Raw genomic sequence first — 24491 nt, forward strand, 5'->3', positions numbered from 1 at the left:
CCGCGCCCGGGTGATTCCGTGTGTACGATCTCGCTCCTCTCCCAGTTTTTTTTTTCTTCTTTTTTTTTTTTCTACTGAAGTCCAGTGACCCCGCAGTTGAGGTGCACGAGCTTCAACGTGCGTTAATCTCTTGTTTTCGACGAAAAAGTGTCGTCCGAGTGGCTTTTTTTTTTTCCTCGTTGTAACGAGATTCTGGGTTAAAATCATTTTGTTGCAACGAGAGCTGAAATACATTGTTTCCTATGGGAGCGTGACTTGGCAATGTAAATACTCTCGTTCTACCGAGAATTTTGTTGCAATCCTTTTTGTTGTAGCAAGACTTCACTGTATTACATCATTCCAACTTAACAGCTATCCCCTTAAACATGCTCCCTGTGTGAATGCTGGATACGAATTTTCTACTTTTGGGGCGCAGCGCTCCAGATCAACATGTCTCATCCTCTTTAGTGTTACCGTCCTGGCCTTGTGTTTTGGGAGAGATTGGAAACGGCTCCTCTTCAGTGCAGGCTTCACCTTTGGAAACGGGTAAAAGTCGCGGGGAGCAAAACCCGGCGAACAAAGGAGGGTGTGGTCCAGCAGCGGAACATTCCTGTCGGCAAGAAACTGCTTCACCGACAATGCACCGAGAGCTGGCGCATTGTCCCGGCGAAGAACCCGCGAGCTTTTTTCCGCAGCCCAGGCGTCTTCTCCGTTGCACTTTCCCCCCGAGATGTCCATCTCTGCTATCACCCGAATGCTTAATCTGCGATAGTTGTGAACAATTCATTAATACGGGCCAGCCTGGTCTGTCGTCCTCTTCAACAATCCTCCTGGCCGTCGGAAAACCGTGAGTGCCGGTCAAACACCTTGGTCAAGCACGTTGACGTCGCACTGGCACGGTACACCTCCTACGACGGTTTCCGGCACTCGCTCTGCGATTTTTTATTTTTTTTATTTACTTCACGAGGAATTTCTGGTTGATCTGCTGCTCCACTTTAACGCAGGGTTTGAGGTAACCCGTTACAAGTAACTCGTTACTGTAACTAAGTTCCTTTTTCCGGTAACTTGTACCTTAGCTCGGAACTCTTGTGCCGTGGTAACTTCCACAGGAACCCGTTTCTTTTTCGGGTAACGGAGCCAAAGTAACTTAAGCTAAGTTCCAAGTTACTTTTAATTTGCTTTTCGCTCACGTCCACATATTCTCTTGCTTTCTTTCCAGTCCTTTCATGGCATTTTCTGTAGGGGTGTGCGAATATTCGGATTCTCGAATTCGAATCGAATATTAAACGCTCGAACTATTCGACTCGCGAATCGAATATCCAATATTCGATTTTTCGAATATTCGACTGTTCCACGAATACGACACAACCCGAAAGTGGGCTTCACGTGATGCTTCTGTGCATGAGGTGAAGCCTGCTTTACGAAATTGCCCTTGCTGCAGGACCAACACAGGCGGGACAGTGTTCAGTTTAAGATAACGTTATCCAAAGTTAGTTTTGTAGACATCTTCTGTGGAAGGGGTGGTGCCGCCTCTCCCACATGCAGTTTAGCGGTGCCGACGAGGGACCTTGACTTGATGTCTGTGAGGTTGCCTTTAAAAAGTTAGGACTCTCGAATAATGACTACAGCCCACGTGCAAGAAGGGTCCTTTACGTCTAAAATTTCAGTAGTGCAACTTCCTAGGGCGAGTGCAAAGAAACTAAAAGGTGTTCATGGCAAAGCTGAGGCAGGATGCCAATTCGTTTGTTTCACAAATGGCCTGTGGTTGTTTGAAACAATTACAGCCTCATCCGTATGACGTGCTACTACCTGACATAAAATTTTGAAATGAAAGTAACCACTCCAGTACTCCAGTAAGTGTAGGCTCACCAGAAAAGCAGGAAGCACTCTCATGTAAAATTAAAGAGTAGGGACTTTAAACAGAAGAATTGCATGCCTCTCTTGTGACAGTTAATGCCAGAAAAATTACACTAAAGCCATGGGCTACGAAATGGAAACTTTTAGTGCGAAAGTCACATATTGTAAATTTTGCACCAATATTCGATTCGGTATTCGGAATTTTTTCCCCCCATTCGATTCGATATTAGATTCGACTTAAAATATTCGGATCCACACACCCCTAATTTTCTGCCATAAAATGTGATATTCAATCAAAGACAGTATTCTATTTAGGAGTAGGAACCGCTGCCGTTGAAATGAAGCCGAACCATTTGCACCCACAGGGAGTAACATGCAAAGTGTTCAAATTGTTGGACACAAACGAAAACTATCTAAGCGTGCTGCAGTCCTCAGCAAGCAACTTAAAGTCTAACTCAACTGCTCACGCGCGCTTCAACTGTGTACTGCTATTTTGTGTCCGAAGTAAATTGGAAGTAACACGTTCTTTTTCAAGGGGACATGCTCCTCAAACACACATTTTTGCAAATTTTCGTGTTAGCTGTCTCATAATTTCACAGTTTATAGATCTTAATCTCATCTTTTCAAATCTACCATTAGATTCCACCTCGCTTGCTTCGTTGATTTTCTGTAGGTCATTCATTTAAAAACAGAGGTATTTTTGTGCACTTCGTTGTCATCACCATACGTACAAGGAAGCATTACAAAATATATCATTTTACTCCTTATAATCCAATAAATGGAAAGAGCTACAAACGTTGTGTGCACAAAGTGTTCTTTGAATTCAAAATACATAAAACTGACCAAGATCTATTTTTTGTTGGTACTGAAAGGTTCTTCTAAATTTGAATGACCTTATTCATCATATATTCGAATGAAACTGATATAGTTGCATTCTGCACGTACTAGAGCACAATCATGCCAAATTTCGTTGTGATGTGATGACATTAAGTGCAAGAACTTTGATGCACAAACTACAAAGTTACACAAATTATAGAAAAAAAGACATATGCATTTGAAGGTTTCAATTTTAGTGTTTACTACATCAAAACTGACCAAAATATACAAAATTATGTGAGTAAGCAGTCCTGGTTGCTACACAGTGACGAGCTTTAAAATTCTCCGGCTGCACATGTGGGCCCCTCATGTCGCCTCCGAGCAGTGTCCTGAGTGCGAGCCTTCTTCACCCTACGGCGGCGATGAGACCTTGATTCTGCAGTCTGTTTTTGTGACATGCTTTTGATACGCTTTTTGTCACGTGCATCGCTCAATCTGATCAGTTCCTCAGATGCAAGGACACCGAGTTCCTGCAGCACCTGCTCAAACCCAGTGTGCCCCCGGTTGAACCACAACACAGCAATCGCAGTGGCAGTCTCTACAACAGTGTGGGAGGCAAACTTTGTCTTTGGGCAAAGTGTCCAAATTTTTGCTATTTAGTGATTCAGCAGCATTCTGTGTCTTGCCTTGCACACACCTGGAGAGCAGCTTTTTGTCTGTGAGCCTCTGGTAGATAGGAAGTATTGCCTTGGCCTGAGAACTCGTCAGGATGGGCGTGCGAGCTGGTGCTGGCTCACCTAAGGCTCGCGCTCTTTGATGCTTGCACCATGAGGATTCTCCTTCTGGACAGTACTTGTGGTTATTATCTGCATCAGTGGAGCATGAATGGAAGTAGGAGGCCCATACTGCACAGAACATTCCGTGTACACTGCCTCTGTTGCTTGTGATAGCAACCTGAAAGTATGTTTCGAGTTTATGAATAGTGTTGTCTTTTAGCTTTTCACCACGCGGGAGGGGCACCTTCAGTTTACGGAGTGCAGTTCCAAGTCGCTTTGCCACATGGTTCGTGCAGTCTTCTTTCATGATTGGGGTTTCCCCATAGAGTTTAGCTGCTGAAACTGCCATATGGGCTTTGCTGTCCCCATCACTCAGGAATGTTGTGAAGCGGAGGGGTGTGTCATAGGAAGACGTCCGCTGCCATATTCTCATTGCGTGGGACGAGCAATCTGTATTTTTTTCACAAACAGGTGCGTGAAAAGCTTGCCATACCTCCTCCTCCTCTTCATTGTCACATGCTTTGTGCCTGCTGCAACCCAAACAGTAATTGGATAGGACTTCAAAGTCCAAGCAAAGCCCTGTGTCCAAAGAAATTGCTGTGCCCACCCCATTATGACTCTTGTGCCCTCTCTTCTGCCACGTACCATCAAACATGACAGCCAGGTCAGTGCGGCCCAGTTGATCAGCAGTCATTTTCCTAGACAGTTCAAGATTTTTGGCGACGGCTCTCGTAGCGGAGATGTGCAGTTTCTTTGTGATGCATTGGATGTGGTAGTTTAAGAATTGCACAAAAACGTGTGAGCTGCTCGTGCCCAGCTCCTATTGCACGTGAAGCAACCACTGCCTTTACATTCACGGCAAAACTGTCCCGAGAGCTCCCGCTTTCGTCTTCACTTTCGATGTTGCCCATGGAGGCACGACTGGAGGAACACGACGGAGAAAGTATCGATTCAGGACCTGAATCGTTGCGGCAATGCAACTCGAGCAACGACGCCAGCCCTCCTCGCTTGTCGGGCACTTCTTCAATGGAAAGTTGACACTTCCCACACGTTGGGCATGATGCACCGGTGACAAGGTTTCTCATTGCAGTCAGCTCACAAACCAAAACACTCGCACGTTCATCGGCACTCCTCACTTCTCTTTCAAACATGCTAATTTTCTTCTCTGATGCACTCACAAACTGCTCAATGCCGCCGATAACACTTGACGAACTTGTCTCGGATGTGCCGGCACTGCTGCGGTTAGTGCTAGCGGCAGCAGACGAACTCCCCTGCGCAGTAAGCTTTCTCTTGCCTTTCCATCTGCGGGCCCCAAACTTGTGGATCGTACGGAACTTCCGAGCACGAAAGTCGCGTTTTGGGTTGTCGTCCATCGCAAAGAACGCAGAAAAAGACTACAACAAGCGCTTGTTTCCCTGCGAAGAGAACTGCGACTTTGCAACAGGATGCGAGCGCAAACAGGAAGCGCACGGCTCACAGCCAATGGGAGGGAGAGTTTCGCACCACGTGATTTAAAGAGCCATTGGTGGAGGCTGTCTGCAGGCGGGAAAACCACCGAAGGACGATTCAGAGAGAAGAAGGCTCGCTCTACCTGCCCAAACTTGCGGCTTGGCGGGAAACGCCGCTATTCAAAATGTATCGCGTTTGGAAATTTCTCTAATGTTACTCTACTGTTCTGGCTGCCCTAGCACGTCTCAAGACAGTGTTTCACTAATTTTGCATCAGTTTTCGATACAGTCGCCGTCCGATTTATCGGACTCGGCGGGGATCGCGCAAGAGTCCGAATAATCGAGCAGTCCGAAAAAAAAAACGAATTTCGCTTCAAAATAAACTTTACTAAGCCCTAGTAGGCGGGAAAAATTTGTCGATGCTTTCCTAACACGCTTCCAGCTCTGCCTGGTAACATCAGCTTCTATTTCCCGAAGCGACATTTCGTCACTGTAAGTACACTGACAGAGGCACCGCCGTCATCAAGTCCGCAAGTCGGCTTCACCTAACGCATGCGTGCTTTAGGTGAAGCTCGCTTTACAGCGCTGTCGCGCGACTCGCGGGCGGACAGCACGTGCTGGGCCGTTGGCCAAAAACGAAGACGCAAAAGCGCTACGACAGACCTCTTCTACTCAGAGGAATGGAAAATCAACAATCAGCACTGCCTATTTTTTTTCTTTAATATTCCAGTTGGTTGATTTCTTTTGATACGAATTTCAGATGATACCAATGTTTTCCGTCACCCCATGAGAGAAATTCGCGGGTTGGGCAAACAGAGTCCGAAATATCGAGCGACGGAGCTGCACGACGTCCGAAATTTTGGACGTTCTTATACATCATCTCTATGGGACCCGTGGCCGTTCCGCGAACGAGTCCGAATAATCGAGCATGTCCGAAAAATCGGTCGGCGACTGTATTCATACTTTTTGACCAAAGAAACGAAGGATTACGGATGATAAAACCACCAAAAACCCAAATTGTCATTTTTTTAGTGAAAATCGCGTTTTTTTGACCCGCATCTCCCCTCAAAGTAACTCCGTAACTGCGAGTTACATTTCAGGCTGAAGAACTTTATTATTAACTCGGTTAAATTTTTCACACGGTAACTTAACTCGCAACGAGTTCTTTTTGACGGGTAACTTCTCGATCTATGCTTTAACGCGGTCCATGATCCCAGCAAGACAAGTGCGTGGCTGTACCAGTGAGCACCTCTGGCACAGACATAACACTCCAAGTCGAGACACAGCTCCTCGCACTTAATGGTTACTTTGGTTAATGGTTACGTTACTTAATGGCCACACCTCGTATAGTTCAACCATTGCATCACAACATTAACGAGAGTTTCTGGATTGCTAGTGTTGCAATAACCATTTGCCAAGAACCTTTACGAGGAAGCAGATAAGAATACTAACCGAGTTCGCCAACTGCCATGCTGTACGTTCCTCCGGCATAGATGGTGCGTACGCCCCTGTTGGGCCCATCAAAGGCCCTTATCATTCTCGGGACCATCTCATCTTTGGGTTCGTTGTGACCGAGGCGGCCGTACCCGCCAAACCCCCAGGAGAAGCAACGTTTCTTGTTATCTAGAGCAATCTGGAACGAAGGGAGAAAGAAAAAAAAAAAAAGTGAGTTCGTTCAGAAGCCCTTCCTTGTTGCTCGCCTGGGATGCTCACCAAGGTATGACCAAGGTCAGCCATGCCACTTGAAAGGCATACGGTTATACATGCTCTACATAGAAAGTTCCAGGATTGGTGCACTGCTAACAAACAAGGTTTAAAAATACACATAACTTTATACAGGGTGTCTATTTTTATTTGCTTTAGCTATCTCCCTGAAGTTTTCTCGTTTCTTTTTGGGCGGGGTGGGGGGAGAGGTGCATATTCTAGCCTCACTTTTGAATCCAGGCAAAGGACTTGTATACTGACTTACGCTAAAGGGCCTTGCATTTTGGGGCATTACGTTTTCCGAAAAATCGAAGGGGTTACGAACTGCACGATATAGGGTGGGAAAAAGAAACAAGCACTTCCAGAGCTGAAGGCGACCATGAGGTGAGGAACGGCCGTGCTCAGTGTGCAGCGCCCAGCATTTTCCACCACCCGTACTTGCGGATGAGTAACATGCGCGTACGTTCAAGGATAACCGAGAATTCCTAATGGCTGGCACAGCAGAGCAGGGCTACCCCCTTCCATGTGTTGGTAAGCCCGGAGAGACTGTTCAAGATGCACCACCGTGTGGCGCACGTACAGACGCACGGACAGAGAAAGCATGCGAGAGAAAAGGCTGAATCGAACGACGGCACGAAAGACTAACCGAATTCTGTCCGGACCGAAACTCAGGACCAAACTTGCGAATGGTGATTTTTGGGCTCAAATCAAATACGAATCAAATACAGTAAAACCTCCAAAGTCGGACAACTCCCCATGTCGGACAAGTTTGCATTGCACGGGCAGGCTCCCATTGAAACTACATGGGGACGTAATTCTATGTGTCGGACACCTCCCTATCCCGGAAGTAAGACAGGGTTTTCCCTGCTAAGTCGGACAAAACCCTGGCCAAATTACCTCAATCTCAGCCCATCTTTGCACCAAAAAGACCCAAAATGCGCCAGTGGCCTTGACTTTCGCCCCTTATTTCCCCTACACTGGTCTCAGCATTTTGTTGCTTTTGTTAGTTTTTCGAGTCCAAAAATGAGTGCTGTCAGTCTACATTGTAATTCTTTGTGTGAGCACTTGTCTTCGGTTTGTCTAGAGCCTTTGGACGCGCACTGCCCCAAAGCAATGAAAAGTCTCTGACTTGTCTAGCAATGAAACTTGTCTCTGAAGCGGGCTGACGCTTCAGAGACAAGTCCTTGCTGCTGGAATAGCTCCAGAGGTAATGCCATTGAGTGGAATCTGAACGGAACTGAATCTACCAAAATCAGTAATAATTATCAGTGAAGAGTGGGTAGAGGTACCACTACCACCAGGTAGCACCTACCAGGCACTACCACCAGGTACCACTAAGGACCATAAATTGAAGAAGGGGGACATTTCTGGCAACACAGCTGTGATATTTTCCATTTTTTGTTTCCCTCATATTCTGTAACTCGGACACCTCTATAAGTAGGAAACGCTTCGGTTGCACCGCGGGTGCCCAACATAGAAAGGTTTCACTGTAGTAAGACCTTCGAATAGTAGCGAATCGAGAAATGTCGAATACCACGCACAAGTGTGTGCTTATTGCAGTAAGCAAAAGTTTGCACTGAAACCAGGTGCTCAGTTGTGGTTTGTGAGACTCTGACTGAAAACTATGTCCTGGCTGGCTTTGCTGCACCGTGAAACCCAAGCTTGCAGTCACTTGTAAGGGCAAAAGTTTGCACACCCCCACTAAATATTACCTTTACTTTGTGTTCCACATAGCCACTTCATTGATGAATACATTTGTTCTAGAATTGTCCTGAAAATTGTAATTCTGGATGGAATGCAGTACCCAGACATAATGTAGTCAACCGTGTGACGAAAACCCCTTATCTACGGTGTCATAGTTGGTGCAGCTAAAGCTCAAAATGATTAAACTAACTTAAAATTCCCTGACAACATGCAAAATATTTCTCAAAAGTGGCAATTTTCAGTGATAGCTCAAGTCGCAATTTTTTTTTTTTTTTCTGGAACACTCCTGGCATTTGGCAGATACGTTGAAGTTGAAACTTTTTTCATGGTAGAGTGCTCATTTTGGATCATCTGGCGTGGAATGGTCGATCCCGTGATTGACTGTCTGCGATTGCATACTCTGCGGATCAGCTAGGCTCAGAGGAAAGACTTGTCAACTGTGACTATAATCAGTACTGAGTGTGTCATCAAAGGCATTGAGCGTGTGGTGGAAGGCAACTGAACTGACCGTGTGATTAAGTCCAGAAGCCACGTCCACAATTGTGACATCATCGACGGGAACCACATGTCCTTCCCTAGTTTTGTCGATGAAGATCTGCACTCTCCGCGGTACAAGCTCACACTTGAACTGCAGCTTGTTGCTCGATACAAAGTAACGTCCGTCTGTGTTGTGACCTGCAAGTGCAAGAGTTGGTGATCAGCAAATCAGCTTGACAGAAGTGGACAAAATGATGCATCACGTAGAATCCCCGAGACTAGGGAACACGAAGGGACAGACATAGCTGAAATTTTTACTTCACATACAAGAAATATATACAAACAGAGGGAAGGGAACAACTAATTGAGGACAAAATAGGAGGTCATTTCGGGGGAACGAGCAGTCTGTTCAAGGCCGGACCGAGGATTACGGATGGGTTTTTACATTATGCATCAACTTCACCAGCTCGCTTGCTTCCTGGCCATTTTTTCATTGTGGACAAAATATTGCGTTAGTCATGCCTAAATAGTAGGGGCGTGTGAATATTCGAAATTTCTAATACGAATCGAATAACAACTTTGATTTATTTGTGTTCGAACCGAGTAGTAGGTATAATAATCAAATACCTCGAATACTTTTTAATATAATGATGTCAGAATATTCAAAACCCGTTTTCGGATGTCTTCGGGGTAAAACAACGGGACCAAACGTTACGCAGTTTCTGTTTCCGCATAGTTTCGTTTTTGTCTCAAGCGACGTTGAGCCCTTTGTAGCGCAATGGGACGCTTACAAAACGCAAAGAACGCAGCAGCACTTGGAGGGCGATCGGAGATCGGGGGTTGGGGGGGATTTCGGAGATCTACGCGGTCATCGACAGAGTGTGATGCGTGCAAGTTCGTGTTGCAAACGCAGACAGGCGCAACGAGTCCTCTCATGAACCACCTCTTAAGCGTCACCTTGCCCTACTGAGGGAGCACCAACGACAGAACAACTCCAATGCACCCAAGAAAGGATTCAAGAAACGAACGTTGGAGGCCATCCCGAAATACCGCTTGCCTTGCAAATCTACGTTGTCTCGAGATAAAAAGCAAGTGAAAAAAAAAAGAACGAGTTACTTCCAAGTTACTTTGGACACAAAATGGCACTACACAGGTGCAGCGCGCGTGAGCAGTTGAGTTAGACACTGAGCTGCTTGCGGAGCTCGTACTCCCTGTGGGCGCGCAATGGTTCAGCTTTATTTCAGTGGCAGTGGTTCTTACTTCCTGCATGGAATACTGTCATTGGTTGAATATCACGTTCTGTGGCATAAAATGCCATGAAAGGAGTGGAGAGAAAGCAAGAAAATAAGTGGATGCGAGTGAAAAGCGAATTAAGAGTAACTCGGAACTTAGCTTAAGTTACTTTCGCAAAGTTACCCAAAAAAGGAACGAGTTCCTCCGGAAGTTACCACGCCTCAAAAGTACCGAGTTAAGTTACATGTTACCAAAAAGAAGAAACTTAGTTACAGTAACGAGTTACCTCGAGCTCTGCTGCCGCTGTGTACATTACTGATTCCATTCTTTTCGTATGTTACGCCAGTCTTTCTGTTGAGGAAAACATAACTGTTCACAAATGCTCTTGTGTACTGTACTGTGTGCATATCCACATACCGTGTGCCAACGATTCGATATTTGATTCGTATTCGGCCCCAATTATTAGTGTTTGATTCATATTCGTAAAAATCTACTATCGGCACGCCACCTAATGTAAACGCTCAGATGGCAGTCAACCTCGTTGGGCTCGCTCGGCAACGTTACGTTAGAACATAAACGGCCCTTCAGGCTCTCCAACACTGCAGCCATTTCACCGATGATGGCAGTGGTCTTCGTCCATTCACACCAGTACTGCCTCGCCTCGTCACAGTTTTTCAACATGTTCCGGAACAGAGGTCACACGTGGTTGCATGCTCAGCGGCTGATTGTACTCAACCAGAAGACCCTTGAAAAGGTACTTGGCATGTAGGAGGAACATGTGCCGGTGTTTTTTGTTTTTGTTTTTTTTGTTCGGAGAGAGCCATCGGAGGAGACGAAACTACGGCACGAGACGTCTTCTCGAGGAACACGGACACAATGAAACACGCGGTCTACCGCGACCTCGATCCATGGAGGGTCTGCCACAAGACGCACGTTATGGACCATCTTAATTCTTCAGAAATACGTTTGTGCAGCTTTTAAAGAAAAATTAGGAAAGAAAAACCAAAGCTTCAAATTTTCGGGAGATTGAAGCGCACATCCGCAGAATCGGGAGAATGAACGAAATTTGGAAGTCTTCCGGATAATCCGGGAGAGTTGGCAGGCATGGGAGAACTTTTTTCCCCCCTTCAGTGTGGAGACCTTATACTGTGCCTCATTTATGACCCTAGTGTCTTTCTTGTTTCCTTTTTTGTTGTCTGTTTGTTACAGGCTACTTACTAGTGAGGTTGCCCTACTTTTTGGCATCTGAGCTTGCCGTATTGGCGGACTGTTACTGTAGAAGTGTGTTTTTTTTTTTCTGCATGGAAAATATTTTCGCGTTTTTGAACAAAGCTGGTTTGAGGAGTGATTCGAGAGAACTTAAATTCGTGACACAGGTTTCAGAGAGTGCTTTGCTCTTACATATTGTGCCGCGGTCAGTACTCCTGCACATTTTGGCACATACTAAGACATCTGTTGTTCACGGGGATGGCGGCGCTCTAGGCCAATCCTTTTCTTCTCCTCATAGACGTGGGTGGTGCAATGGTCTTTATGGCCTGTAAAATGGCTATTAGGGACCCTGCAGGAGGCTATAGTACTGGCCATGTGCAGATCAGCCAGTTAATTCATTATCACTCGGGGCACTGAACAGTTCAGTTGAGATGTCATACTACCATACAAGCTGGCTTTAAGCATGTTGCGGCTTCGTGGTACAGTGCAATGCGTTAGAGGTAACAAAAGCGGGATCAATTTTCATTTCCTTACATCTTGCCTGATGGGATAAAACAATCTTCCGCGGCTTGCTTAAGCCGCCTACGCTGCATAGAATAGAAGGTAGTCGAGGTACAGCATCGAACGCCGCACAATTTTTGCCCTCATATGGCGAGAGTTACTCGTGAGAACTTAAATTCGCGATTTTGGAGGAACGCGCGAAAAACACGAAAAATAATCCCGTGCGAAAAGAAAAACATCTCTACAGTATACTGCCGCTCAACTGCACTCAACCGACAGGAGCTCTCAATTCGCAGCATATTGTCGTGGCACTTGGCTGAGAGATTCCCCCCCCCCCCCCCAATTTCAATTGCTTTTTAGTGACTTCCCTGACAATGAAAAACTACCTCACAATTCCCTGTTTTTCCAGGGTGGTGGACACCTTACAAACTGATTCATTAGAGAGGTTTGAACAACGTGACCTACCTAGTTGACCATATTCAGGACATCCAAATGTGTAGACGGCGCCACGGCAGTCAACCATGACGCTGAACTCTCCTCCGCACGAAACACGCACCACAGGGCGCACCTTAAACACCACCTGCGCAAATGGCCCGGGGTTCAAATTAAGTCACGCACAGCGTTACTACCAAGAAAAACAAAAACTAAAAACATACTGAAACAGCTCACGTTTTTTTGCAGGGTGCTTTTTCGCACTCAAAACTATTTGAGGAATGTCGCACCAAAGTGTTACGCACATCATTCAGTTCCACGTCTGCATGGACTGTCCAGAAATTTCCACAACACAATATCTCACACCGCGTATTAGTAGGGCCTGACTTTTTCGGGTTTTATTTCTGGCCAAATTCGGGGGGTAAATATCGGGTGATATTTTTCATTCGAAAATTCGGGTGTATTCGGGTTAAATCCCGTTACGGCATATTCTGTCGTCAGGAATTCGGGTGTATTCGGGTGATTTTTTTTTGTTTAATAAAAATTGGTCTTAACATGGAACTAATGTTTAGCAATGTTATCAAACTTTATTTTAATGCACGCTTATGAGTGTGCCACGCGACCCGGATGTTTTCGGGTAGATTCGGGTTAAACCCAAATTTTACAGATTTCGTTCGGGGGGTAAATATCGGGCGGATACGGGTTTAACCCTAAAAAGTCAGGCCCTACGTATTAGGCAATGACGGTACGGTAGCGGAGCAAATTTTTCACATGCCGATTATTCGGACCTCCACAGGGAACAGTGACCTTATTGATACATTTTGTGACTGCACTTCTGGAAAGATCGAAGCCCTAAGGCTCGATTTTCTAGACCAAAACGCCTGTGCTGAACCGTCAACACTACTGTTTTCAGCACTGCTGTGGCAACTTTGAAACCGCCATTTTGGACTGTGCACTTGGATTGGATTCGTAATTCGTAATCCTTGGCGAGACTGCACTAAAACCTCCGCCTGTTCGATACAATGTGCAGCCAGAAAGCGAGTCAGATCGTGCAGACGATCGCCCGGACCGTCGACTCCGGGCATGGTGAACGCGTTGTCACTAATGCGTCGTTTCGCGCCAAACGTCCCGAAGCCATCGCACAACCCACTCAGATTTTAATGAAAAAAAAAAAAAGAATTGTAGGGACTCTTTATCACATGTACCGGGTGTCTCAGTTAAATCTCCGGGCAAAATAATTTGTAAAACGGTGCACGAATCGGCAAATATTCTTTTTTACAGGTACCTGTCCGGTGCAACCTACAAGCTGCGCATCGTGTGAACGAGTGGGAGGCACTCATTATTTAAATAAAAATTCAAACGAGCTTCGTAAAAAAAAAACAACTTCACAAGCAGGATGCAGTCGGCATTAAAATGGGTACCAGCCCTTTTTGGGACCTTCAGTGGACACCTTTTAGAAAAAAATCTGCCACCGAAGCGGGTCACTTGTTGCTGTAATTAATTTGTTTCAGTTTACAAATTTTGTCGCGGCTCGTCGCGGTGTTTTTCCTGAGACAGTAATGTGGCGAAAAGACGTGACATTACTTTGGAGCCCTGAAAGTGAAGTCTTTAGCCTGATTGTCAAGAAAAAAAAATCACATGGTAGCCAATACGTGTGCCAAGCCGTATAAGAAAAATTGACGTCTCAGCTATAACAGTTTCAGAGCAAAACGATGAACGAGGAACGTCAAATTTGCCAAAAATGCCTCCATTCACCCCAAAAAATTGTGTTGTAGAGGGCAATGCAGAAAATTTCCAACAGTGTAGATGGTTAGCACAACACTTAATAACACGTAATATACTTAGTCTGTTGCGCAACAAAGTCAAATGTGGTGGGGATGACTACACCCTTATGCATTGCCTCCTGAAACTGGGAGACGTGCTGTTGCTGCCCAGCAATACGAGGTTATGGGCTTTCTCTCAACGCAATGAAGGGTTGCAAGACTACTTTTCTCGTTGTCTTCTTGAAGTTACTCGTTCTAACACGCTCCCACACAATTTCGGTCGAATTACACCACATTTATGATGTTCCCGCTTTTATCGAATTTTTACCAGTCCCGACAACTTCGTTATAACGAGTGCAGGGGCGGATCAAGGGGGTCGGGCAGGTCCGCGATAGCCCCCCCCCCCCCCCCAAACCTCAGTTTATACATTGGATTTCACTCTCTCTCCCCCACTATGCACTCCTACAAAAAAAAAAAAAAAAGCCCCACCCTAAAATAAAAAACAGAGGGTCTGGATCCGCCCCTGAATGAGGGTCTACTGTATATACAGCTTGTCTTCAGAAAAGCAGACGGGGCTACAGCTGAATTTTCACTTTTCTTTTTTTTTTCTTTCTGTCGCGGTACTGTGCACAGTTTTTGTTGGGACTGTGGTTATCCGTGGAGGACTTTGTGCTTCTGTAAAAAAAAAAAAAAAAAGAGGCTCGCTTGGCAATTTTGGAAGTTCAATCGCGAAAATAAGCTTTCGTCAATTGGAAATTGTCCAAAGCCTTCCTAAATGGCAGCAAAAGCTCCCAGAAAGTAATTGCCAAAAGTCCCGCGATCCTGCAGCGAGTACATCGCCAGCTTATCAATTTTTCAAATTTATCGAGAACTTTTTTACAACTTTAGGTGAAAAAAAAACCCCGTACGTGTCACCAACCTACTACGCAAGTGTATATCTAGGGCCTGACTTTTTAGGGTTAAACCCGTATCCGCCCGATGTTTACCCCCCGAACGAAATGTGTAAAAGTCGGGTTTAACCCGAATCTACCCGAAAACATCCGGGTTGCGTGGCACACTCATAAGCGTGCAATAAAATAAAGTTTGATAACATTGCTAAACATCAGTTCCATGTTAAGACAAATTTTTATTAAACAAAAAAAATCACCCGAATTCCTGACGACAGAATATGCCGTAACCGGATTTAACCCGAATACACCCGAATTTTCGAATGAAAAATATCACCCGATATTTACCCCCCGAATTTGGCCAAAAATAAAACCCGAAAAAGTCAGGCCCTATGTATATCACGACACGGATATCGTGACACGCGGGAGCCAGACGTGGAAGGACACCGTCGTAGAATACTTTGGCGGAGCTGCGGCAAAAAAAAAAAAAAAAAAAGCCAGGAGCTCCAGCTACCGGCTTCCAAGTGCCAGACACCCTTCAAAAGGACTCACCCGCGTAGGAACATGAATGGATTGGTTCTGTGACCCGACGCCGCACTGGCCCATCTTGTTGTCTCCACAGCTGAAAACACTGCCGTGGTCTGGGGAGGAAGAACGTGTGAGGCACAGGAGGAACGCTGCTAGGAGCAAGAACACCCACCGGTGAGAAAGAGCGTGTGAGAGCGCCCACAGGCCGCACTCACAACCACTGTCTCCTTCAGCGTGTCCACGAGGGCAGGGGTGTCCCTCCTCTTCAGGTCAATGTGGCCAAGTTGCCCTTTGTCGTTGCGCCCTGAAAGAGGAACCCCCGAGCTCAACGCAAAGGAAAATTCTGGCGCTCGAAACGTTGGGCAACACGGCCTCAACCAACGCCACCTAGATAGAGAAAGGCCTGCGCGTTGCCTCCTCTCCCCCCTTCGTCACGTGGACATTTAAGAGTCGGAATTCGTCCGCCACTTCGATTCGCCGTTCCGCGAATCCGAGGACTCGCAAACGAGTGCAGCCCACCTGGAACCTGCAGACCTACATATTTAGACAAAAAAGCGCGAGACGCGTTCCAGAAAAGTCAGTTTGGAGAAAGATTAGGACCGTTTTGCGCTTTATTTGCGAATTTTCTCATTTAGTACGCAGGGACGTTCAATCACAACTTGCAGACGACGGTGGTTCGTCTTCGTAGGCACGACCACTGAAGGCACGTTCGTGACTGGCTGCCGCAGTTGAAAATACGATCCTGATCTGCTGACGCTCACGTCGACGAGCGTGCAGGCTTTCTGTGTCTAGGTGGTATTGGCCCAGCACTCGCGAATTGCTAGCCTAGCCTCAGCACCAGGCCACGTGACAGTTTTCACCCCAACATGGGGTCTCGGAAGATAGGGGCTTTAATCGTTTAGATCGCGGCAGGGGCATTGCAGCCGTGCGTGTTCCGTCGTCTGCCAGCCCATGTTAGCAACCCGAGCAGCACAACATCTTGATCCAACACTAAGCCAGTGTTGCCAATATTGGTCCAATATCGGGCCAAGGTGTTGTGCTGCTTGGGAACATGCTGTCCCATGCAGGCCCTCAAGGTGGACATATGACAGCACTGCATGTACTAGTTGGGCAACCCGTTGCCTGGCTCGCCTATTGAGGCCAGGCGAAAGGAACAGCCTAACGGGAGAATTCCTGGCACTTGGAAAGTGACATACGGTTTACGTGTTTTCATCCAGGGAAACACGCATGCTCAGAATGTAACAAATAAAGTTGCAGGGAAATGGCCACACAACCATAATAATAATAAAGTTTGTTACGGTATCCAAACGATGCAAACTTTTAGTGTGCGGGTCATATAGGCTCTCGGTAGGACCGATACTGACGTTATCACTGCATTGTGCCAGCGCGAAAGAAGCAAAATGGGAGGGAAAATGGCGGCCGCACTACCGCTCATTTACTGGTGAAGTACGTCGAGACGCTGCCGGAAGAAGCCACTAGTCTGCACTTGGCAAGCGAAAGCACGCTATGTTCGCAAACTTTGTCATGTTGTGCCGTAAGGCTTGTCCAGCGTTTCTTTCCGCGATTTGTAGTTCGAGTGACAGTATCGTCCATCACGTCAGCGGACCAGCACTCGAAAGTGAGCGCAAATCAAACAAAATCACCGCAATATAACTTTGGTAACACTGACGCGTTGCGAACGGTAATTGCCACTGTTGCTGAGACGTGCGTGCCAGATACTCCGAAATGAAAACGCGGGTGCATATATTATGCGACTTTTTGCTTTCTTGTCATTTTTAGTGCTAAACTAAAAAAATATGTGATGTGCAAATTATCTGATGCCGCAAAATATGCCAGAAAATATGTCGAAGGGTCCATGTACGTTGGAGCAGTTGGGAGGGTGTGCAGCACAGACGCTCCTGACGCTGTTTAGCGTGAGCGTGCAATACTTCTCCTGCGACGCTGTTCGTCATAGTACAGTGAAACCCGCGTATAACGATATTGACGGTAATCGCGAATTCCATCGTTATACTGGACACATCGTTAAACGAGGGATGACGTAAACAGCGCGTCCCCGAAAAGTCGCGCGTCACGCCGCGTGTAGCAAAAGAAAAAGAAACAGATGCTAAAAAAACGCGAAGCTGTGTGACATCGCACTGGCTTGGGAAAGCAGCGATCAGAACTCGTTGAGGGAACCAGGGAACAACTTCTGGCAACGCTACACGTCATCATTCCGCAAGTCGGCTTCACGTAACGCCTGCGTGCTTTAGGTGAAGCTCGCTTTAGAATACTGTCGCGCAACTCGCGGGTGGAAAGCATGTGCTAGGTCTTTTGAATCATCTCGCGAATTTCAGCAGCATTGGCCAAATACGGAGACAAAAAAGCATTACCGCCTACCTCTTTCACTGACAGTATTGGAAAATGAACAGTCGCTGTCTATTTTCTTCTTTTCAATTTTTATTTTGGTTTAGTTCTTTTGATGTTAATTCCGGATTATACGAATTTTTTCCACTACCCCGTAATATTCGTATCATCGAGATTCTACTGTATCTTATCGCGGCGATTTTCGCCGCGAGGTTACGCGCACGGGACAGCGCCCAACATCGTTATACGAGTACTCGGAACCGTGGTCTCCATCGCTATACGCGGGTCGTTTCCCCATAGAAACAATGTATATTTTGACGGTAAAATCATGAACAATCGTTTTACAAGGGATATCGTTATACGCGATATCACTATCCGCGGGTTTTACTGTAACTGTCAACATCGCGTCAGTCGTGTCCTTTCGACCCAATCGGATTTCTGCGGAATTCGGCGCAAAACACCGCAAAATTTCGAGCAAAATAAGGGATTCCGCGAAAATCCGTGCCCAACGAAGGATTCCACGATGGATTTCGGATTCCGTCAAATTTTGCGGAACTCATTAACTAACATGATGGACAGCAAATGCAGTTACATCACCGTTTGTACCAGTACAGTTCGTCTGAGTAAATGAGCCAGATTTCTCCCCAAACTTAGCACACTGAAAGTTTTCTCACCCAAACTCGCAAGAATTCAGAGCGCACGTTGATTTAGTCGGTTTTTATCCTCCGAATTTAGAAAAAAAAGAAAAAAAAAATTCCCAAAAACTTCAGGCTCAACTCAGGAATTACGGTCACGAGCACCACGTCCCGTAACATCAGACGTGCTTTGACTTTATCAGACATAGCTTACCGTTGCACTTAAGTAATATTTCCATAAGACACAGAGTACAGAGAATGAACAGCAGGAAGGAGTGGGGGACAGTGGGGTCAGTATGCATACTGGGCAGACTTCAAGGGGGACTGTGCCTGTACCCATGGTTCAAACCTCCCAGTCTCAGCGCATAAAGCAATTATCTTAACCATTACACCACACAAGCCTATTGGGTTCTTTTCAGAGTTTGTCCACAATACGTTGGCCTACGAGATAGGTTTGTAAAAAAAAACAATCATTGATAAAAAAAAATAAAAAAAGCATTAAAAAGCATTAAGCATGAATAAAAAAGGCATTAATAATCGAAGTCGCCCACCAGCACTTGGCTGCTCCAGCTGGCACATGGATTTATGCAGCCAACGACATAGGGCACACTGCCGAGCTCACGTGCGACAGAGAGGGATCACTTAGGTGGCCACGGAGTGTCTGTAATGCGGGTACACCCGCATTTTACCCGCAGCGATCGCGAATTCCTACCCGGAAATCGCGACGATGTGTATGACGTCGTGTACAGCTTGGGGCAAAAGTTTACGGAACGCAGCACCTGCGTATTTCTTCAGCGGAGCGGCCCACTGCTAGCTATGAGGAAGAGATCGAATAAGAAACAGGTAGCCGGTAATTCCATCCATTTCTCAGTATGTGTGTTGACTTCGGTTTGCTGCTAGATAGCCGCTCCATTAGAGAAATGCGACACCCCGGTGTTCCGTAAACCTTTGTCCCAAGCTGTACCCGTGGGTCTACCCGCACCCGCACTCAGTTCTATATATCTAGGGCCTGACTTTTTAGGGTTAAACCCGTATCCGCCCGATATTTACCCCCCGAACGAAATCTGTAAAATTCGGGTTTAACCCGAATCTACCCGAAAACATCCGGGTCGCGTGGCACACTCATAAGCGTGCATTAAAATAAAGTTTGATAACATTGCTAAACATTCGTTCCATGTTAAGACACATTTTTATTAAACAAAAAAAATCACCCGAATACACCCGAATTCCTGACGACAGAATATGCCGTAACGGGATTTAACCCGAATACACCCGAATTTTCAAATAAAAAATATCACCCGATATTTACCCCCCGAATTTGGCCAAAAATAAAACCCGAAAAAGTCAGGCCCTATATATATCTTGCACACAGACGTACAAAAACCTGTAAAACTGTCACTTCACGGGTAATCATAAACAAAGGAAGACACTAATGCGACGGTGTGAGCAATAAATAGGCTGCATTTACCCCATGTGTAGGCCTTGCCTTCTTCGCTGATGAGCACAGTATGGCACGCTGAGCAGCCCGAATAAGCTGCCTTTACTCTGATGTCATTCAGGCAGGTGACCCTATGAGGACCCCATAGGTTGCGGTCGCACTTGGCTGCAGAGAGAGAGAGTTCCATCATCACTCACCAAACTAAGCATGCCAATACAGACACCACTTAGACAGAGAAAGCCTGAGCATTGCCTCCACTCCCTCTTTCAAAGAAGAATTCGTCTGCTACTGTGATTCATCGTTCTGCCATTCAATTCAAGAACCCGCAAATGATTGCAGCTCAGCTGGAACCTGCAGACCTGAATATTTAGACAAAAAGTGCAAAAAAGCGACAAAAACCGGGCTGTTTGGTGGTAGATATTAAAAGTGATAAAAGTAAAAAAAAAAAACAAGTGCTTCATGTGTGTGTCATCCTTTCATGTCCCCTGCACTGGGGTTTTATCACTTTTAATAAAAAGTGCAAGACTGTTTCCAGAAAATCAGTTTTGTGAAAGATTGAGACAGTCTTGCGCCTTATTTCCATGTTTCTTTCATTTCGCGGGGACATTCTACCAGCAATCCAGAAGATGTGGGTTCGAGTCCTACAGCTGGCTAACGTTTTCGGTGACTTTCATCTTTCATCGTTCGCGTATTATTGGGCGCATTATGGCCTCAGTAGCTAGTGCGCCAGAAAAGCCCAAATCAAATGCAACAAGGTAGCTCATCCTTTTGAAAGGATAAGCGCGTCGCCCAGTGAGCCTTAGTGCCGGTGTCGCATCTTTGAGAGGGGTCAGGCCTCACTCGCAAACCATGACAACTGATAATTTGTGGCTTTACATCGGGACACAACTACGATAATTGGCAACACTGTAGTGGTCAATCTGTTGATTCAGTCCTCACACATTTGGGGTGCTTTAAAGTACCACTACGGACTAAGTCTCTTGTCTTCAGAATCTCACCAAAGTTAATGATTACTCAAACCTTCTTGTCTCGCTTCACATTCCTGCAAAATATTTTGGCTCAGTGTGACGCGAAACCTAGAGAAAATTCATTTTTATTTTTGAGAACTGCAACGTCACGTGATGCTCTGACGGAGCGCACGGCTCTTATCTGGCAACGTTGTTGCCCTTCGAGTCTTCTGGGAGGGCTTACTGTTTGCACCCTGGTAGCGGAGCCTCCCGTGACATATCCTCCGACCACTCTGACCTTCGAGAGAACACGAAGGAGGGAGAGGACATCCCTCCCATTTTCCCGTGTTTCGATTAGCCTCATGCGACTTCTCCACCACGCGACCCTACCTGGACGCCAGTGTCGTTACCAGGAGACGAGAACATGACATCATTGCAATATTTGGGCTTACGATTACGTCACCAGCTCGTCACATCGTCGAGGTCCCGCCTGCAAGAGATCTACGTCATGACTGGACAACGGAAATTTGAATTTTGAACGGGCTGAGGTGGACGCACGACTGTCATAGCGGATGACAGCAACAGCTTGCACGAAAACACGTAGAATGATGATGATAATCAACTTCATGAGGAAGCATCTCCCGTGGGACATCCACCGCTTGCGCAAAAATACTGAGGTAAGCTGAAGTAAAAGGTATCTCAGAAATTAAGGAAGCAACAAGCAGGGCAGAGCCATATATTAAAAGGGAGTCTGGCCATTGGGAGGAGTCACAAAAAGAGGCTCGACGTGTCAATCACAGTTTCGCTCCTCTGATTGGTTTGCTTTTTACCAAGGGGGTCACCATGACACCATATTGCCACCCAAAATGGCGACGAAGACAAACGCAGTGAAGCGGGGATTTCGTGACAAAAAATTTTCACAGACTAACCTGATTTTACGCTGCAAATGTACATCCTAATATAAGTTTCTCTGAAATCAGTTTCAACTTATGCTAATCCATCGATATCTAACTGAAAATAATACGTTTTGTCGCCGGTGTTAGGCCTAGTGAAGACGGCGATCACAACGAAATCACAACAAAAACGGCGCTGTGCTGTAAAAACTTATATTTAATTGCTGGATTTCATGGATATAAACATTCTTGCCTCTTATATTCCAACTATTCATGTAGATTTGTTTAAAAATCATACCGACAACAGAATGTGTCCCGGCAGGTAGTTCTGCCGGCAGCGGTACAACGACGGAAGCAGACGACAATTCCCGACGTGCCTTACGCTCCCTAGGTGGCGCTCATCAAATTTGCACCAACAATCCACTACTTTTGCAGATTGCGAGAGGTATCCATTTCAATCCCATCCAATCCACTTGCCACCCAAAATGGCGCTGCCCATGTTGGATAAGGGGGCAAATAGTGAGGATAGGCTGATTGATAGCGCCCCATATTTCAAGACTTCATTGGTCGGAAAGCTGAAAAAGTGGGCGGAGCTTCAGGTATAGGCATGACCCATTAATGGCCAGACTCCCTTTTAATATACGGCTCTGAAGCAGGGCAACAAGTAGCGCCACCGTTAGCCTCCAAATGCGGCACTGGGAACGGGTCTGTATGACATGGTCGCTATAATCTAGTAGGTCATCACCGAGACCTGTCCCAAACGTTTTACGTTCACCTGGACCTGGCACGTTATTGCCTGTGGACCGACACGTGGTAGGGCGTACCTGTGATTCACCCGCAGCCACTGATCAGGTAAGCTGGAACACTTGCGCACAAAACATGCAAACGATTAGGGAGTGGAATCACTTGGAGTCTTTCATCGTCACGGCTCTGTCTAACGAGACCTTCTTTTCCATGCGGACTTGGATTATTAGTCAAAAGTGTAGGTAAAATATGGTAGACTTCTTGGAGAACTTTGTACTGCGTATGTTAGTCATTGTTGTTGGGCTTTTGTTGTTGAGCTGGTCCGATGTTATTGATAGTTTCCACGTGTGTAACCCCCCCACTGTAATGCCGAAAGGTGCTGTGGGTACGAAATAAAAAAAATAAATAAATGGGAACATGCGGCTTGACTGGAACTAGCAAGGTGGCTCACCCGCCTGCTTCTGCTTGTCCCTCGTCCTCCGTCCCAGGGTGTCCCAGCTGGTGCCGCCGGAAAAGAGAACAGACCCCGCGGTACCTTTGCTTTCCACCCTCTGCAACGACAATGGGTCTCTTCAATGCTCCACAGGTTTCCACAAAGACAAGCACCCCAAATCAGTGCACTATATATATATAGGGCCTGACTTTTTCGGGTTTTATTTTTGGCCAAATTCGGGGGGTAAATATCGGGTGATATTTTTCATTCGAAAATTCGGGTGTATTCGGGTTAAATCCCGCGACAGCACATCCTGTCGTCAGGAATTCGGGTGTATTCGGGTGATTTTTTTTTTGTTTAATAAAAATTTGTCTTAACATGGAACTAATGTTTAGCGATGTTATCAAACTTTATCTTAATGCACGCTTATGAGTGTGCCACGCGACCCGGATGTTTTCGGGTAGGTTCGGGTTAAACCCGAATTTTACAGATTTCGTTCGGGGGGTAAATATCGGGCGGATACGGGTTTAACCCTAAAAAGTCAGGCCCTGACTATATACAAAGAGAATCGGTGTCCACATGTTTCTTGGGGGTTACAAACCGAAGCAAACAGTTTCGTGACTGAACCGAACCGTAGTACAGTATTTGCCGCGTACGGAGAGAACGTGGGTAGGGTCAAACTTTTTCGGGTTAAGCACCGTTTCCCCCCACCCCCACCCTCCCGAGTCGGATTACGCCCAACTCGGGTTAAACCCCATTTCTTCCAGCACTTCCAATTCTGCATCAGGTTGCACAGCATTGGACAAAAGTTTACACAGCACAGCACTCTTGTACTACTTCTTCGCAGTGTGCCGCTGGTAGGGTTGCCACCTTTCGTAGCGAAAAATACCGGCTGAGGGAGAGGAGGTGGAATAGAGGGAAAGGGGAAAGCCTCGTGGGAAAGGTGTGATGAGGACATACAAAGACAGAGAGATAATAAGAGGAAACATAATTTCCTGTGTGTGGCTGGATCACTGATGTTAGAAATTGCTATCAACATGAACGGTATACTGGATCGTATTGGAGCAACCGGATTGGACTGTAATTTACTTTGAAAAACGCATTGATGCACACAAACCCTTCTTTGCAGGAGGAGATCTCATGGTGGTTGTATACGGCCTAAGTTCTATCTGGCTCGACAAAACCACTGATCTTGTCCCCTCCGAACACAATACGATAACAATGATAATAATAATAACGAATAACTAAGAAAACGACTGGTGACCGCGGAGTTGGTTCGGTGCTCCAGATTTATTCAAGCTGTAGCGGAATGTTGAAGCGAAAACCTCGCAAAAGCCCTTACGAAAGGTCCTGAGCCACAAATACCGGCAAAAGGCTGCCGGTATCGCCTTCCTACCGGCAACCGGCAGGGCGAGTAAATAACCGGCCGTGCCGGTATAATACCGGCCTGGTGGAAGCCCTTGCCGCCGGTAGCGAACGGGAGTGGACCAAATTAAAATTGGGCGACAGTGTACTGAGACACCCGTTTTTTAATTTGTGCACTCCCATTTGCTACCGGGGGGACGCGGGTGGTATGTATATTTCACCAATTATGCACTTTCACAGTGGACGCCATGCTGCGCAAAAATAAAAACACACACACACAAAAAAAGAGCAAAACCTATAATGTGGTGTGTATCAGCGGCACTTGATTTCCAGGTCTAAAAAATAGCACCCGATTCATCCCTCCCGAAAGCGGGAAAAG

At 46.2% G+C, this 24491-nt stretch overlaps 1 protein-coding gene and 1 pseudogene across 3 annotated transcripts in view; both read right to left on the reverse strand.

Moving 5' to 3' along the window:
- LOC135369658 (protein RCC2 homolog) overlaps positions 1-24491 on the reverse strand; it is a 37782-nt gene that overhangs the window by 9542 nt on the left and 3749 nt on the right. For all 3 annotated transcript variants that reach the window (XM_064603149.1, XM_064603148.1, XM_064603150.1), the window contains exons 3-9: positions 22766-22865; positions 19761-19895; positions 15487-15618; positions 15339-15427; positions 12170-12284; positions 8793-8959; positions 6329-6509 (exon numbers count right to left, since the gene is read on the reverse strand). In XM_064603149.1, coding sequence (XP_064459219.1) covers positions 6329-6509; positions 8793-8959; positions 12170-12284; positions 15339-15427; positions 15487-15618; positions 19761-19895; positions 22766-22865 — 919 coding nt within the window. The remainder of the gene's footprint in view (positions 1-6328; positions 6510-8792; positions 8960-12169; positions 12285-15338; positions 15428-15486; positions 15619-19760; positions 19896-22765; positions 22866-24491) is intronic.
- Positions 2988-3925, reverse strand: LOC135369660 (uncharacterized; annotated as a pseudogene).

Source organism: Ornithodoros turicata, chromosome 10 (assembly GCF_037126465.1).
Source record: "Ornithodoros turicata isolate Travis chromosome 10, ASM3712646v1, whole genome shotgun sequence".
In the NCBI taxonomy this organism is placed as follows: Eukaryota; Metazoa; Arthropoda; class Arachnida; order Ixodida; family Argasidae; genus Ornithodoros; species Ornithodoros turicata.